The sequence below is a fragment of the Narcine bancroftii genome, chromosome 3, assembly GCF_036971445.1.
Source record: "Narcine bancroftii isolate sNarBan1 chromosome 3, sNarBan1.hap1, whole genome shotgun sequence".
In the NCBI taxonomy this organism is placed as follows: Eukaryota; Metazoa; Chordata; class Chondrichthyes; order Torpediniformes; family Narcinidae; genus Narcine; species Narcine bancroftii.
Genome location: NC_091471.1, coordinates 323,751,505 through 323,768,147, shown reverse-complemented (window position 1 = coordinate 323,768,147; position 16,643 = coordinate 323,751,505). Strand labels below are relative to the sequence as shown.

At 44.0% G+C, this 16,643-nt stretch overlaps 2 protein-coding genes across 2 annotated transcripts; both read right to left on the bottom strand.

The window, feature by feature from the left end:
- Window positions 1-6,186: 6,186 nt before the first annotated feature.
- Window positions 6,187-11,216, bottom strand: LOC138756867 (soluble scavenger receptor cysteine-rich domain-containing protein SSC5D-like). The gene is made up of 6 exons (XM_069923260.1): window positions 10,926-11,216; window positions 10,447-10,720; window positions 10,056-10,313; window positions 9,101-9,994; window positions 8,434-8,632; window positions 6,187-6,367 (listed from the first exon to the last, which is right to left on the bottom strand). Exons 1-6 carry the CDS (start codon window positions 11,214-11,216, stop codon window positions 6,187-6,189), a joined length of 2,097 nt encoding a protein of 698 aa, XP_069779361.1.
- A 2,659-nt stretch (window positions 11,217-13,875) lies between these two features.
- On the bottom strand, window positions 13,876-15,472 carry LOC138756866 (uncharacterized). The gene is made up of 3 exons (XM_069923259.1): window positions 14,651-15,472; window positions 14,370-14,617; window positions 13,876-14,143 (listed from the first exon to the last, which is right to left on the bottom strand). Exons 1-3 carry the CDS (start codon window positions 15,470-15,472, stop codon window positions 13,876-13,878), a joined length of 1,338 nt encoding a protein of 445 aa, XP_069779360.1.
- Window positions 15,473-16,643: the final 1,171 nt, after the last annotated feature.

Here is a 16,643-nt window from a genome sequence, read left to right as displayed (position 1 = left end):
ACTGGTCAGCCACAAACGAGCCTGCAGCTGACGTGGACTTTTTTACCCCCTCCATAAATCTTCGTCCGCGAAGCCAAGCCAAAGAAGAAGATATAATACACTGGCTAATGAATTCAAAGCTTGTATTATTATGGGAAAAATTACATGTAATTTGCATGATCATTATTCTTTTTTTTGCTAATAAGTGGCTACCTTATTTGGAATATATGCATTTGGATGTACTTTGATTTTTAAGTTTTTTTTTTGTTTATATTCTTGGTTCTCCTTAAGAGATCTGGCTGATGGGGTGGAAAGGTGGTTTTTTTTGTGTGTGTTTTCTTTTATATATATACTTATACAAAATTGTTCTTACTGGATTGTATACTGTTTTTTCTTAATGATCTTTTAAATAAATAAAGTTTAAAAAAAAGATGAAAGGGGTATGGAGGGATATGGTCCAGGTGCAAGTCAATGGAACAAGGCAGAATAATAGTTAAGCATAGACTAGATGGGGTGAAGGGCCTGTGTTGTATTCAGAATAGGTATGATGGGTTCAAATAGAATCAAGGCTGGACATATGTTATAAACAAACAGTGGCCTTTATTTACACATGGACATTCACAAAAAGCCCATACACTGACAGACTAATGTATACAGCACACAGGCACAGAACACTAAGACAAGGGTTTAACTTTTTCAGCACCCACCATCCATAGACATGGTATACCAAGAAACAAGGACTTAACTTGTTCAGCACCCACCAACCACAGGCCCGATACACCGAGAAACAAGGACTTAACTTGTTCAGCACCCACCAACCACAGGCCCGATACACCGAGAAACAAGGACTTAACTTGTTTAGCAGCCACCAACCACAGGCCCGATACACCGAGAAACAAGGACTTAACCTGTTCAGCACCCACAACCCACAAACAGTGTATACTGCATAACTAAACAAGTATATTAAGCTGATCTCCAGTGTTGATGCTGCTCAGGATCTGGGATGTGCCCATTGCATTTGGCCCTCTGGAGCTGCTCATGGCCTGCAGCCTGGATTTCAGTGATACCCCAGCAGCAAGGGGAGGTGGAGGGGAAAAGAGAGAGAGAGAGAGAGAGAGAGAGAGAGAATGCATAATATTTGGCTTTTTAATCAGGATCCATCAATGTGACCTGCGAGAAAAAAATCATATGTCAGCCTCATCTGAAGGACCAATCACACATCAGCTGCCAGGGCATATCAGCCTCATGTGGGCAGATCTAACCCTTGAGTAGCAGGTGTGGCGACTTCTGACTAGGCTCCACCCAGAGGCATCACATGACCCTCCACAAAGCACCCTACAGTCTGTTTCTATGCTGTAGTGTTCGACGGTAAAGGTAAAAGATTAGGGATATTCAAGGAATCAAGAGGCAAGGGGATAATGCAGGTGAATGGCTCTAAGGTACACAAATTGTTAAATGGTGGAGCAGGGTGGTTTACCCCTGCCCCTAATTAGTATGTGTTTGCATTCAGATGGAGTTCAGACCCTCTGAAGAGCAGTAGAGCACCACTGACAGTGTAGCATTTCCTCAAGGCCTGTAATGAAGGACTCGCTTAAAGTTTATGTACAAGCCTTGGAACCAGATCCCAGACTGACACAAAGCCATGGCTTTTAATGTCATTCTCCTGGCACTTCTTCTGCTGCTTCGACAAGCCCCTTGGGATAAAGTAAGTCTTTCAGCTCTCAACATCAACCTGAATGTTCTTTCTCCACTTTGAGTGTTTGAGGATAACAGATTACAACAGTTAGCACAACTCTGTTGCAGCTCCTGTAACTGGGCTTTGAATCCACTGCTGTAAGGAACTTGTACGTCCTCCCTGTGTTTCTGTGGGTGTTCTGTTTCCTTCCATTTAAAAAAATATATACTGTACCAGTGAGTAGGGTAACTGGTCACGTGAATGTATTTGGGTAGCACGGGCTTGTGGGGTGCGAGAGCTTATTACACTGTGATATCTCTCAAACCTTATTTAAAAAATCATCTGACTCTACAACCTCATCACTTTGTCAGCTCTGAGAGAATTTAATCTTTAAGCTGGGATATGCAAGGAGCAAATTTTCAGTCATAGATTTGCCTTCCTTAGCCTCATAGCTGTACTCAAAAGTAACAAAATAGACCCTTCTTTACACAGGTTACCTGTTCTAGTCACCTTGGCACCACAGCAACAGAATCACATGCCTCACTTCCCGGCCGGTGGAAACAGTGTGCTATGTGACAGGCCCAGAACAACATTTTTGTCCAATCTCTCCTTCTCGTTGATTCTCTCTAATCCTGACTTTCAGTCACGTTTGATCTTGGCTCAGCAGGTTCAACACTCACAAAGCAATCGGATGCCAACTATTAAACCAAAAAAACTGGCCTAATTATGTGTAGGTTTAAGAAATTACTTGACACTTGGTCTTGACTGTCAGCATTTCCCAAACTCTCAACATTTATAAAATGACTCTCCCCTTCTGTTTGTGCCCTGGTGAATTAATTCACATTTCTACATATTTAAATTCCATCTGCCACATTCCCTGTTTTACATCATCCGTAAGCTTGTGTTTGTGGCAATTGCTGTCCTCGACCTAATCATCGATATTGATCATGAATTCACTGGGACCCAGACATTGATACACAATGAGAAAGATCTGTTATTACAGCCCTGACACCTGAAAGCAAATTTCAGTTCATGCCCCAGTTCTCTAATAGCTCATGAGTTCTAACTACATTCACCAACCTGCTGAGTGAGTCCTCATTAAAAGCCATCTGAAAATGTCATGGTGTTATCCTCAAACAATTCCAGTCGATAAACATGACTTCCATTTCATACATCCATGCTAACTCTGCTCAATCCTATTCATCTTTTTACATGTTCCAACCAGATTCCACTTAATTCCCCACTGATTTTAAGGTAACAACTTCATCGTTCTGTTGCTCCCTTCTTTCATAAAGAATAAGGTCATGTTTGCCAGCCTTTAATCTGCAGGAACTATTCTAGAATCTACAAAATTCCTGGAGATGGTAACCTGAGTGTAGTGCGCGCCGAAAGAACTAAAGACTTGTTGATCCAAACCAAGGCTTTTGTTAACTAAAAGATTGGAGCATATCACAAGTAGGTCGACCAGTCCAGAATGACCTAGTCTGGCTAGGAGCAATCCTTTAAGACCTGCCAGTAGGTGTGGCTACGCTCTCAGCCAATCACAGTGATCCCACACTCACATATACACATTGGTGATAGAATTTGTACTATCACACTGAGTATCCTCCATCTCCTCGGCTACATCCTTCAAAACTTTGGCATCCTGGGATTTATCAGTCATAAGTCTCCTCAGCTTCTCCAATCTGCTCTATAGGTAGGTATAAATGAAGCTGGATCCTGCCCTGTGAGTTAATCTTCATGTACCATAGATAAAAGCATATTGTTTGGCAACAGTGTGACAGAGTATTTAGAGATGATTTGGAATGAATTGCTAGAGCTGGTTGCACACAAATACATTTTAAAACACAGAATTTTTGCAGAATGCTTTTTGTAAAGAGAGCAACAAAGTTGCAGAATGCAGCTTGCCTGGGAGAGCATGTGATTTTTGCTCTCAGAGTGGAATGGAGTGAAACAGAGCAGAGAGACACAGAAATCCATTCCAGAGGGACAAGCTGGCAAACTTTGGAAGGCTGCCTGGTCAAAAGAGGAGACTGGCAGTGTGAAAGGTGACCTGAAAGAAAGAGGATCATCTGGAGAACCCTGAAGGGGGCAAGTTTCGTCACAAAGACTGATTGAGAAGGAATCAGATGTGGATGTCCTGGAAAAGGAATCTCTCTCTGAAAACCAGCAAGATCCCTCCTGAGTGGTAACCATTTTCCAGTTAAGCACCAAAGATTGGCAAACTTTGTTAATGCTAACCTCTGTGCAAGATTTGCTTGCAACCAGTGAGATTGGACGTGATCCAAGAACTTTTCTAATCTTAAATGTGCATTACACACACCTGCACTTAGTATTTTAGGAGGGTTAGGTGGGTTAAGTAATAAGTTAAAGTTTAATTCTGTTTTCTTGTTCAATTATAATTTAAAACTACTTTTGTTTAAGTGACCCTGTGGCGTGGTGCATATCTAATGCTGCTGGTTTTTGGGGTCCTCTGGACTCCGTAATAACAGTCATTTGTGATCATGATGTGCACAAATTAATTGCTGCAATCCACACATTACAAAAACAAACTTTGGGACGTGTCTCCTTCCAAATCCACTTCACATTAATATTCACATTTGATCTTGGCTCAGCAGGTGCAATGCTGCACAAGGAGACCGGGTGCCACCAAATAAACCTAAAAATCTGACCTGATTATGTGTAGGGTTAACAAATTACTCAGTAGTCCTCAAGATCTGGGAGGCAGGTGATATTTACAGTGCATTGCGTACTAGAGGCCCAATCCATATTTCCTTTGGGAAACATTTAAGGAACAGCTTGGCAAGTGAAAAATCACAAAGTCCTCAGTTACAATGTAACAGGCATTTTGGGGGTGGGGAAAGTGTGTGAGGGAGTCAGTCTGGATTTAGTGAGGAATAAAACCAATTTGGAGGGGATGCACGAAATGGGATAGCGGCAATGCAAGAGGAACACTTCAATAATTATGCAACACTGCTGTCGATCAAAGGAATCTATCAATGTGGAATCCGGGTGAATATGTATGATGCACCTTCACCAGGGAGAAACAGCTCTGTCATGTTTTCATACCACTGCCCTTGTAACTAAAAGTTAATTTCATTTTACAGAGAAATATACTGAAAAGCATTTCTGATCAGGAGCAGATTTAAATTATTATTCAAGCCTTCCAAAGATTATTGAATTCAATTGATGTTGATGAGTTTTGCTGTCAAAGCAGAAGGTGATAAAGAGGGAAATGCAACAGAGCAACTGGTGTGACTGAATTGTAGAATAGTTGCAAGGGGCTGAATGGCTCCCTTCTGCTCAAATACAATATCAGCAAAGAAGTGCATGGGACACCTTGACTGAATTTCTCCACCGACTGACTTATCAAACGTCAGCTTGCTGATCATATCGGATGTTTGAACCTGGGACTCCAGGTCCAGCAGCGGAATGGACAGGGTTGCACAGGTGGACAAGAGAGGAATCCAGACACTCTGTGTCTCTGAAGGGACTCATGCTTCTTAATGGATCTCTGGGCTAATGGTGTCTTGGAGGCAAACAAATGTTACACATTTTATGTATTTATGTATAAGAATTGAATCCTGATAGTTAATGGGAACAGGTTGATGATCTGGTTGCGTGTTGTGTCATTGAATTCGATTAAATCGAACATAAATATGAAGGTTTGTTAAGTATGAAAGGAAACTCATAAAATATCACACTGGAGAGTTCCAGTAATGAAAGATCTTTAACATGTACAGCACTGTAATTGCTTTGCAATCAATGAAGCCCTGACACTGTTATAATGAAGCAAATGCAGCATTCAACCTGCAGTCAGTGTGGTGAACATCAGGACAAGGACCAATTCACTCATCACCCATACTAACTGGAACTAGAGAAGACACTATTACCAATGCAGAAAAATGCCCATTTTTATTTATTTTATAGCCACTTGAGGATGGACAGACCCTTTAACCAAAGTCAAGGTCCACCTACTTTGCCTCTGTGCCATGGTAGGAGCAGAGTCATGTTTGCATAAACGACCCATGACCGTCTGCACACATGTGATATACAGAGATGGAAAACTGCTCTCTATCAGGAGTAGGTCAGACTGACAAGGACAGCAGATTTGATTCCTTGGACAGATCCCATGGTAAACTGGTGATTTTACTGGGACACTAATACTGCACCAGTGGCCCAGGTTCCAATCTACTGCTCTCTGTAAGAAGATTGCATGTTTTCCCCATGTCTACACGGGCTTTCCTCGGGTGCTCTGGTTTCCTCCCACCCTCCAAATTATATGGGGCTGAAGCTTAATTGGACGGCACGGGTTTCAATGGCCGAAATCGGCTTCTACTGTGCTGTGAAATTTTTAAAGTTAAAAATTTTTAAATTAAAATTTAAAGTTGCTGGCATCACTTATCATTTTGTCATTTTGTTAACTCTTTAAATTCCTCATGAGCAATGAGGACATAATTCTGAGTCATTAGTTCAAGTCTCTCGATGCTCGTCCAGCAGCATATGGAGGTCCCTGGTTATGGGCTGAAGAGCTACAGTGTAGGCAGAGGCTTCCATTCTCTGATATCCGCCTTGGACTGGCTCAGTCCATTATTTCCTGCTGGAAGGAGAGCTGATAGCTTGGTGCAAGTTTCTATTCCACCATGCTTAAGAATTCCAGAGATAATGAGACAATAGGCAGTGAGGGAGGAAGCATTCCAAGTGAAGATCGAGCTCCAATTCAACAACAGCTAAGGAAGGGTCACAATCCTCCCAAAGAATGGTTGTCTATTTCTCCAAACCATCAACATGTCAGAATCAGATTCAGAATTTATTGTCATGAACAAATCATGAAATTCAGTGTTTTGTGGCAACATCACAGAGCAAACGTTCATATTATAACCATCTTATAACATTACTATAAAAAAGTAAAAACAACAGTGCACACAAAGTCAGGCAGTGTCTTTGGTCCAATGATTACTCAGGAATCCGATGGTGGTGGGGAAGAAGCTGTCCTGGTTCCGTGATGCTCGTCTTTAGGCTTTAGTATCTTTTTCCTAATGGTAGCGGAGTGAAGAAGGCATGGACTGGCTGGTGGGGGTCTTTGAGGATAGAGGCTGCTTTTTTAAGACCTTGTAGATGTGCTCAATGGAGTGAAGTCTGAGGCCTGTGATGGATAGACGGATGGATGAATGGACAAATGGTCAGATGGATGGTTGGATAGATTGATGGACATACAGATTGATTGATGGATGGATGGATGGATGGCTGGATGGATGGATGGATGTATGTATGGATGGATGGACAGATGGATGATGGATGGATGTATGGACAGATTGACAGATGGATGAATTGATGGATTGATGTATGGATGGACTGATGGTTGGACAGATGGACGGATGGATGGATGATGGATGGATATATTGATGGATAGACAGATGGGTGGATGGAAGCATGGATGGATATATTAACGGATGGATATATGGATGGATGGACGGATGGATGGACAGATGGTTGAATGGATGGAAGGATGAACGGATGGATGAATGGACAGATGGTCAGATGGATGGATAGATGGATTTCTGGACGTACAGATGGATGGTTGGATGGATGGATGGATGGATGGATGTACAAATGGACAGATGGATGAATGGATGGGCTATTGGACAGATGGATGGATGGATGGACAGACAAATGGATGATGGATGTATTGATGCATGGATGGTTGGATGGATGGACAGATGGATGGATGGATGGACAGATGGATGGATGGATGGACAGATGGATGGATGCACAGATGGATGGATTAATAGATGGATGGATGGGTGGTGGATGGATGAAAGGTTGGACAGATGAATAAACAGATGGATGGATGGGTGGATGGATGGACAGTTGGATGGATGGTTGGATGGAGAGATGGATGGATGGAGGGATGGATGGTGGATGGATGGACAGACAAATGGAAGATTGAAGGATGGACAGTTGGATGATGGACGGATAGACAGATGGATGGATGAATGGATGGATGGATGAAAGGTTGGATGAAAGGTTGGATGAAAGGTTGGATGGCCAGATGGATGGATGGGTAGATGGGTGGATGGATGGACAGTTGGATGATGGATGGATGGACAGATGGATGGATGGAAGGTGGATGGATGGATGGATGGATGGATGGTCAGACAAATGGAAGAACAGATGGATGGAAGGGTGGATGGATGGATGAATAGATGGACAAATGTATAAATTGTTGGCTTCATGGGCCAATGGATGGATTGATGGATGGACAGATGGACAGATGGATGGATGATGGATGGATGTATTGATGGATGGACAGATGGGTGGATGGAAGCATGGATGGATATATTAACGGATGGATGGATGGATGGATGGATGGACAGATGGTTGAATGGATGGAAGGATGAACGGATGGATGAATGGACAGATGGTCAGATGGATCGATAGATGGATTTCTGGACGTACAGAAGGATGGTTGGATGGATGGATGGATGGATGAACAAATGGACAGATGGATGAATGGATGGGCTATTGGATGGATGGATGGATGGACAGACAAATGGATGATGGATGCATTGATGCATGGATGGTTGGATGGATGGAAGGAGCATGGATGGACAGATGGATGGATGGATGGACAAATGGATGGATGCACAGATAGATGGATGAATAGATGGATGGATGGGTGGTGGATGGATGAAAGGTTGGACAGATGGATAAACAGATGGATGGATGGGTGGACAGTTGGATGATGGATGGATGGACAGATGGATGGATGGTTGAACAGATGGATGGATGCACAGATGGATGGATGAATAGATGGATGGATGGGTGGTGGATGGATGAAATGTTGGACAGATGGATAAACAGATGGATGGATGGGTGGATAGATGGACAGTAGGATGATGGATGGATGGACAATTGGATGGATGGTTGGATGGAGAGATGGATGGATGGAGGATGGATGGATGGTGGATGGATGGACAGACAAATGGAAGATGGACAGTTGGATGATGGATGGATAGACAGATGGATGGATGAATGGATGGATGGATGGATGAGAGGTTGGATGGATGGATGGGCAGATGGATGGATGGGTGGATGGATGGATGGATGGATGGTCAGACAAATGGAAGAACAGATGGATGGAAGGGTGGATGGATGGATGAATAGATGGACAAATGTATAAATTGTTGGCTTCATGGGCCAATGGATAGATTGATGGATGGACAGATGGATGAATGGATAGATGGATGGATGGACAGATGGATGAATGGATGGACAGGTAGACAGTTGGATGGACTGATGGATGGATGGATGGATGGTTGGATGGATGGATGGACAGATGGATGGTGGAAGGTCAGATGGATGGATGGATTGATGGATGGATCGCTCTATGGATGGATTGATTGATGGGTGGATGGATGCATAGATGGATGGATGAGGAATGGGTTGATGGATGGATGGATTGATGAGTGGATGGATGGAAGGATGGACCATGGATGAATGGACTGATGGATGGTTGGATGAACGGATGGATGGATGGATGAATGGAGGAATGGATGTTTGGACAGATGGTTGGATGGAGGATGGATCGATGGATGTATGTATGGATGGATGGATGGACAGACATATGGATGATTGATGGATGGATGGACAGATGGATGGATGGAAGGTGGATGGATGGATGAATGGATGGATAGATGGATGGATAGATGGACAGACATATGGATTGATGGATGGATGGACGGACTGACATTTGGACGATTGATGGATGGATGGATGGATGGATGGATGGAAGGTGGATGGATGGATGAATAGATGGACAAATGTATAAATTGTTGGCTTCATGGGCCAATGGATGGATTGATGGATGGACAGATGGATGAATGGATAGATGGATGGGTGAACAGATGAATGGATGGATGGACAGGTTGACAGTTGGATGAATGGATGGACTGATGGATGGATGGATGGATGGATGGAAGGTGGATGGATGGATGAATAGATTAACAAATGTATAAATTGTTTGCTTCATGGGCCAATGGATGGATTGATGGATGGACAGATGGATGAATGGATAGATTGATGGGTGAACAGATGGATGGATGGATGGACAGGTTGACAGTTGGATGGACTGATGGATGGATGGATGGATGGTTGGATGGATGGATGGACAGATGGATGGTGGAAGGTCAGATGGATGGATGGATTGATGGATGGATCGCTCTATGGATGGATTGATTGATGGGTGGATGGATGCATAGATGGATGGATGAGGAATGGGTTGATGGATGGATGGATTGATGAGTGGATGGATGGAAGGATGGACCATGGATGAATGGACTGATGGATGGTTGGATGAACGGATGGATGGATGGATGAATGGAGGAATGGATGTTTGGACAGATGGTTGGATGGAGGATGGATCGATGGATGTATGTATGGATGGATGGATGGACAGACATATGGATGATTGATGGATGGATGGACAGATGGATGGATGGAAGGTGGATGGATGGATGAATGGATGGATAGATGGATGGATAGATGGACAGACATATGGATTGATGGATGGATGGATTGACTGACATTTGGATGATTGATGGATGGATGGATGGATGGATGGATGGAAGGTGGATGGATGGATGAATAGATGGACAAATGTATAAATTGTTGGCTTCATGGGCCAATGGATGGATTGATGGATGGACAGATGGATGAATGGATAGATGGATGGGTGAACAGATGAATGGATGGATGGACAGGTTGCCAGTTGGATGAATGGATGGACTGATGGATGGATGGATGGATGGATGGAAGGTGGATGGATGGATGAATAGATTGACAAATGTATAAATTGTTTGCTTCATGGGCCAATGGATGGATTGATGGATGGACAGATGGATGAATGGATAGATAGATGGGTGAACAGATGGATGGATGGATGGACAGGTTGACAGTTGGATGAATGGATGGACGGATGGATGGATGGATTGATGGATGGATGGATGGATGGACAGATGGAGGGTGGAAGGACAGATGGATGGATGGATTGATGGATGGATCGCTCTATGGATGGATTGATTGATGGGTGGATGGATGGATGGATGAGGAATGGATTGATGAGTGGATGGATGGAAGGCTGGACCATGGATGAATGGACTGATGGATGGATTGATGAACGGATGGATGGATGGATGGATGGAGGAATGGATGTATGGAGAGATGGTTGGATGGAGGATGGATGGGTTGATGTATGGATGGATGGACAGACATATGGACGATTGATGGATGGATGGATGGATGGACAGACATATGGGCGATTGATGGATGGATGGATGGACAGATGGATGAAGAAATTAATGGATGGAGGATGGATGGATGGATGGATGGAGGATGGATGGATGGATGGATGGATGAATGGACAGATCAATGGATGGAAGGAGAGTGGATGAATGAATGGATGGATGGACGGATGGTTGTATGGACAGATGTTTGTATGGATGGATGGGTGTATGGATTGATGGATTGATGAACAGATGGACAGATGGATGAATGGATGCATAGTTGGATGTAGTAACAGATGGATGCAAATATGGAATGATGGATGGATAGATGGTTGAATGGATGGATGGACAGAGGTGTGGAGAGATGTATGGAGAGGTAGATGGAGAGATGAAAGAACAATTAGGCAGATGGACAGGTGGATGAATGGATGGATTGATGGCAATGGATGGATGGATGGATGGATGGCTGGATGGACGAATGGATGATGGATAGATTGGACAGATGGATGGACAGATATATGGATGGATTGGCAGGTTGACAGTTGGAAGAATGGATGGACTGATGGATGAATAGATGGATGGATGGATGGATGGATGGAAGGTGGATGGATCGATGGATGGTCAGACAAATGGAAGAACAGATGGATGGAAGGGTGGATGGATGGATGATAGATGGACAAATGTATAAATTGTTGGCTTCATGGGCCAATGGATGGATTGATGGATGGATAGATGGATGAATGGATGGATCGATCGATGGACAGATGGGTGGATGGATGAACAGGTTGACAGTTGGATGAATGAATGGACTGATGGATGGATGGATGGATGGATGGATGGACAAATGTATGGTGGAAGGACAGATGGACGGATGGATTGATGGATGGATTGCTCTATGGATGGATTGATTGATGGGTGGATGGGTGCATGGATGGATGGATGGGGAATGAATTGATGGATGGATGGATTGATGAGTGGATGGATGGAAGGATGAATCATGGATGAATGGACTGATGGATGGATGGATGAACGGATGGATGAATGAATGGATGTTTGAATGGATGGAAGGAGGATGGATGGAGGATGGATGGATTGATGTATGGATGGATGGACAGACATATGGACGATTGATGGATGGATGGACACATGGATGGATGGAAGCTGGAATGATGGATGGATTGATGGATGGATGGTCATACAAATGCAAGAACAAATGGATGGAAGGATGGAAGTGTGGATGGATGAATGAATAGATAGACAAATGTATAAATTGTTGGCTTCATGGGCCAATGGATGGATTGATGGATAGACAGATGGATTAATGGATGGATGGATGGATGGACAGATGGATGGATGGATGGACAGATGGATGGATGGATGGACAGATATATGGATGGATTGGCAGGTTGACAGTTGGATGAATGGATGGACTGATGGGTGGATGGATGGATGGATGGATGGATGGATGGATGGATGGATGGATGGACAGATATATGGATGGATTGGCAGGTTGACAGTTGGATGAATGGATGGACTGATGGGTGGATGGATGGATGGATGGATGGATGGATGGATGGATGGATGGTGGAAGGACAGATGGACGGATGGATTGATGGTTGGATCACTCTATGGATGGATTGATTGATGTGTGGATGGATGCATTGATGGATGGATGGATGAGGAATGGATTGATGAGTGGATGGATGGATGGAAGGATTGACCATGGATGAATGGACTGATGGATGGATGGATGGACGGATGAATGGATGGATGTATTGATGGATGGTTGGATAGATGGATGGATGGATGAATAGATGTATGGAGAGATGGATGCATGGATGGATAAATGGATGGATGTATTGATGGATGGATAGATGGACAGATGGTTGCATGCATGGTGGACCGATGTATGCAGTAATGAATGGATGTATGGATGGATGAATGTACAGTTGGATGGTGGATGGATGGATAGATCAATGGATGGAAGGAGGATGGATGGATGAATGGAGGAATGGATGGAAGGAGGATGGATGGATGAATAGAGGAATGGATGGATGGAGGATGGATGGATGGTCAGTCAAATGGACAATTGATGGATGGATGGACAGATGGATGGATGGAAGGGAGATGGATGGATGAATGGAAGAATGGATGTATGGAGAAATGGTTGGATGGAGGATGGATGGACAGACATATGGACGATTGATCGATGGATGGACGGATTGGTGGATGGATGGATGAATAGATGGACAAATGTATAAGTTGTTGGTTTCATGGCCCAATGAATGGATTGATGGATGGACAGATGGATGAATGGATGGATGAATTGATGGATGGATGAATGGACAGATGGATGTATGGATGGACAGATGGATGGACAGTTGGTTGGATTCATTGATAGATGGAAATATGGACGGATGGATGGATGGACAGATGGTCAGATGGATGGATGTATGGATGGATTGATGTACGAATGGATGGATGGAAGCACGGATGGATAAATGTATGGATGTATTGATGGATAAATGGATGGACAGATTGTTGGATGGATTATGGACAGATGTATGCAGAAATAAATGGATGGATGGATGGATGGACAGATGTATGGAGAGATGGATGGATGGAGGATGGATGGATGGATGGATGGAGGATGGATGGATGGATGGATGAATGGACAGATCAATGGATGGAAGGAGAGTGGATGAATGAATGGATGGATGGACGGATGGTTGTATGGACGGATGGTGGTATGGATGGATGGGTGTATGGATGGATGGATTGATGAACAGATGGACAGATGGATGAATAGATGCATAGTTGGATGTAGTAACGGATGGATGCAAATATGGATGGATGGATGGATAGATGGTTGAATGGATAGATGGACAGAGGTGTGGAGAGATGTATGGAGAGGTAGATGGAGAGATGAAAGAACAATTAGGCAGATGGACAGGTGGATGAATGGATGGATTGATGGCAATGGACGGTGGATGGATGGATGGATGGTTGGATGGATGAATGAATGATGGATGGATGGCTGAATGGATGGATGGATGAACAGATGGATGAATGGATGGGCAAATGGGCAGATGGATGGATGATGGATAGACAGACGATTGGATGATGAATGGATTGATGCATGGATGTTTGAATGGATGGAAGGAGGATGGATGGATGGACAGATGGATGGATGGATGGATGGATAGATCTTTGGATGGATGGATGGTTTGATGCAAAGATTGACAGATGGATGGATTGATGAATGGATTGATGGATGAATGGATGGATTGATGGATGGTGGAAGGACAGATGGATGGATGGATTGATGGTTGGATCACTCTATGATGAATTGATTGATGGGTGGATCGATGCATGGATGGATGAATGGATGAGGAATGGATTGATGGATGGATGGATTGATGGAAAAATTGACAGATGGATGGATTGATGAATGGATTGATGGATGGATGGATGGACGGATGGATGGATGGATGGATGGATGGATGGTCATGGATGGTGGAAGGACAGATGGATGGATGGATTGATGGTTGGATCGCTCTATGGATGGATTGATTGATGGGTGGATCGATGCATGGATGGATGGATGGATGAGGAATGGATTGATGGATGGATGGATTGATGAGTGGATGGATGGAAGGATGGACCATGGATGAATGGACTGATGGATGGATGGATGGACGAATGGATGAACAGATGAATGGATGGATGGATTTATGAATGGTTGGATAGATGGATGGATGGATGAACAGATGTATGCAGAGATGGATGCATGGATGGATAAATGGATGGATGTATTGATAGATGGATGGATGGACAGATGGTTGCATGGATGGTGGACATATGTATGCAGGAATGAATGGATGTATGGATGGATGATTGGGCGGATGGATGATGGATGGATGGATAGACTGATGGACGATGAGTGGATAGATGGATGGATGGACTGATAGATGGATGGAAGGAGGATGGATGGATGGATGGATGGATGGATGGATGGGTGGTTGGATGGATGGAAGGAGATTGGATGGACAGATGCATGGATGGATGGACAGATGGTTGGATGCACAGATGGACGGATGGATGGATGGACGGATGGATGAACAGATGATTGGATGGATGGATTGATGGATGGTTGGCTGAATGGATGGATGGATGAGCTGATGAACAGATGGATGCATGGATGGAAAAATGGACAGATGGATGGATGATGGATGGACAGACGGATGGATGATGGATTGATTGATGCATGGATGTTTGAATGGATGGAAGGAGGAAGGATGGATGGACAGATGGATGGATGGATGGATAGATGGATGGATGGTTGGATTGATGGATGGACAGATGTATGGATGAATGGATGGATGGATGGATTAATGGACATTGACAGATGGATGAATTGATGGATGAATGAATGGACGGACAGATGGCTGGATGGATGGAAGGACAGATGGATGGATGGATGGATGGCTGGATCGCTGGATGCATGGATTGACTGATGGGTGGATGGATGCATGGATGCATGGATGGATGGAGAATGGATTGATGGATGGATGAGTGGATGGACATTGGTTGGATGGATGGATGGACATATGGATGAACTTATGAATGGATGGATGGATTGATGGATAGATGGATGGATGGATGAACAGATGTATGGAGAGATGGATGCACAGATGGATAAATGGATGGATGGATGGACAGATGGTCAGATGGATGGATGGATGGATTTCTGGTCGTACAGATGGATGGTTGGATGGATGGATGAATGAACAAATGGACAGATGGATGAATGGTTAGGCTATTGCACGGATGTATGGATGGATGGACAGACAATTGGATGATGGATGTATTGATGCATGGATGGTTGGATGGATGAAAGGAGGATGGATGGACAGATGGATGGATGGATTGATGCACAGATGGACAGATGAATGGACGGATGGTTGGACTGATGGAAGGATGGATGAATGGATGGGTGGATGGACAGATGGACATGAATGGATGGATAGATGGATGGATGGATGATGAAAGGTTGGACAGATGGATGGACATATGGATGGATTGATGGATGAATGCACAGATGGATGGATGGATGGATGGATGGATGGTTGGAATGATGGAAGTATTGATGGATGGATGGAAGGATGGATGGGTGGATGGACAAATGGACATGGATGGATGGATGGATGGTTGGATAGATGGATGGATGGATGAACAGATGTATGGAGAGATGGATGCACAGATGGATAAATGGATGGATGGATGGATGGACAGACAGAAGTACGATGGATGGATGGACAGATGGATGGATGAGAGGATGGATAGATGAATGGATGGATGGTTGGACAGATGGTCAGATAGATGGTTGGATGGATGAATTGCTGGACGTATAGATGGATGGATGGGTGGATGTTTGCTTGGATGGATAAAAAGATGGATGTATTGATGGATGGATGGATGGACAGATAGTTGGAGAAATGGATGGATGGATGGATGGATGGTTGGTTTATGGATGGATGGATGGATGGATGGACAGATGGATGGATGGAAGCAGGATAGATGGATGAATGGAGGATGGATGGATAGTTAGACAGATGGATGGAAGGATGGGTGGCTGGATGGATGAATAGATGGACAAATGGATGAATGGTTGGCCTGGGGCCAATGGATGGATGGATGGATGG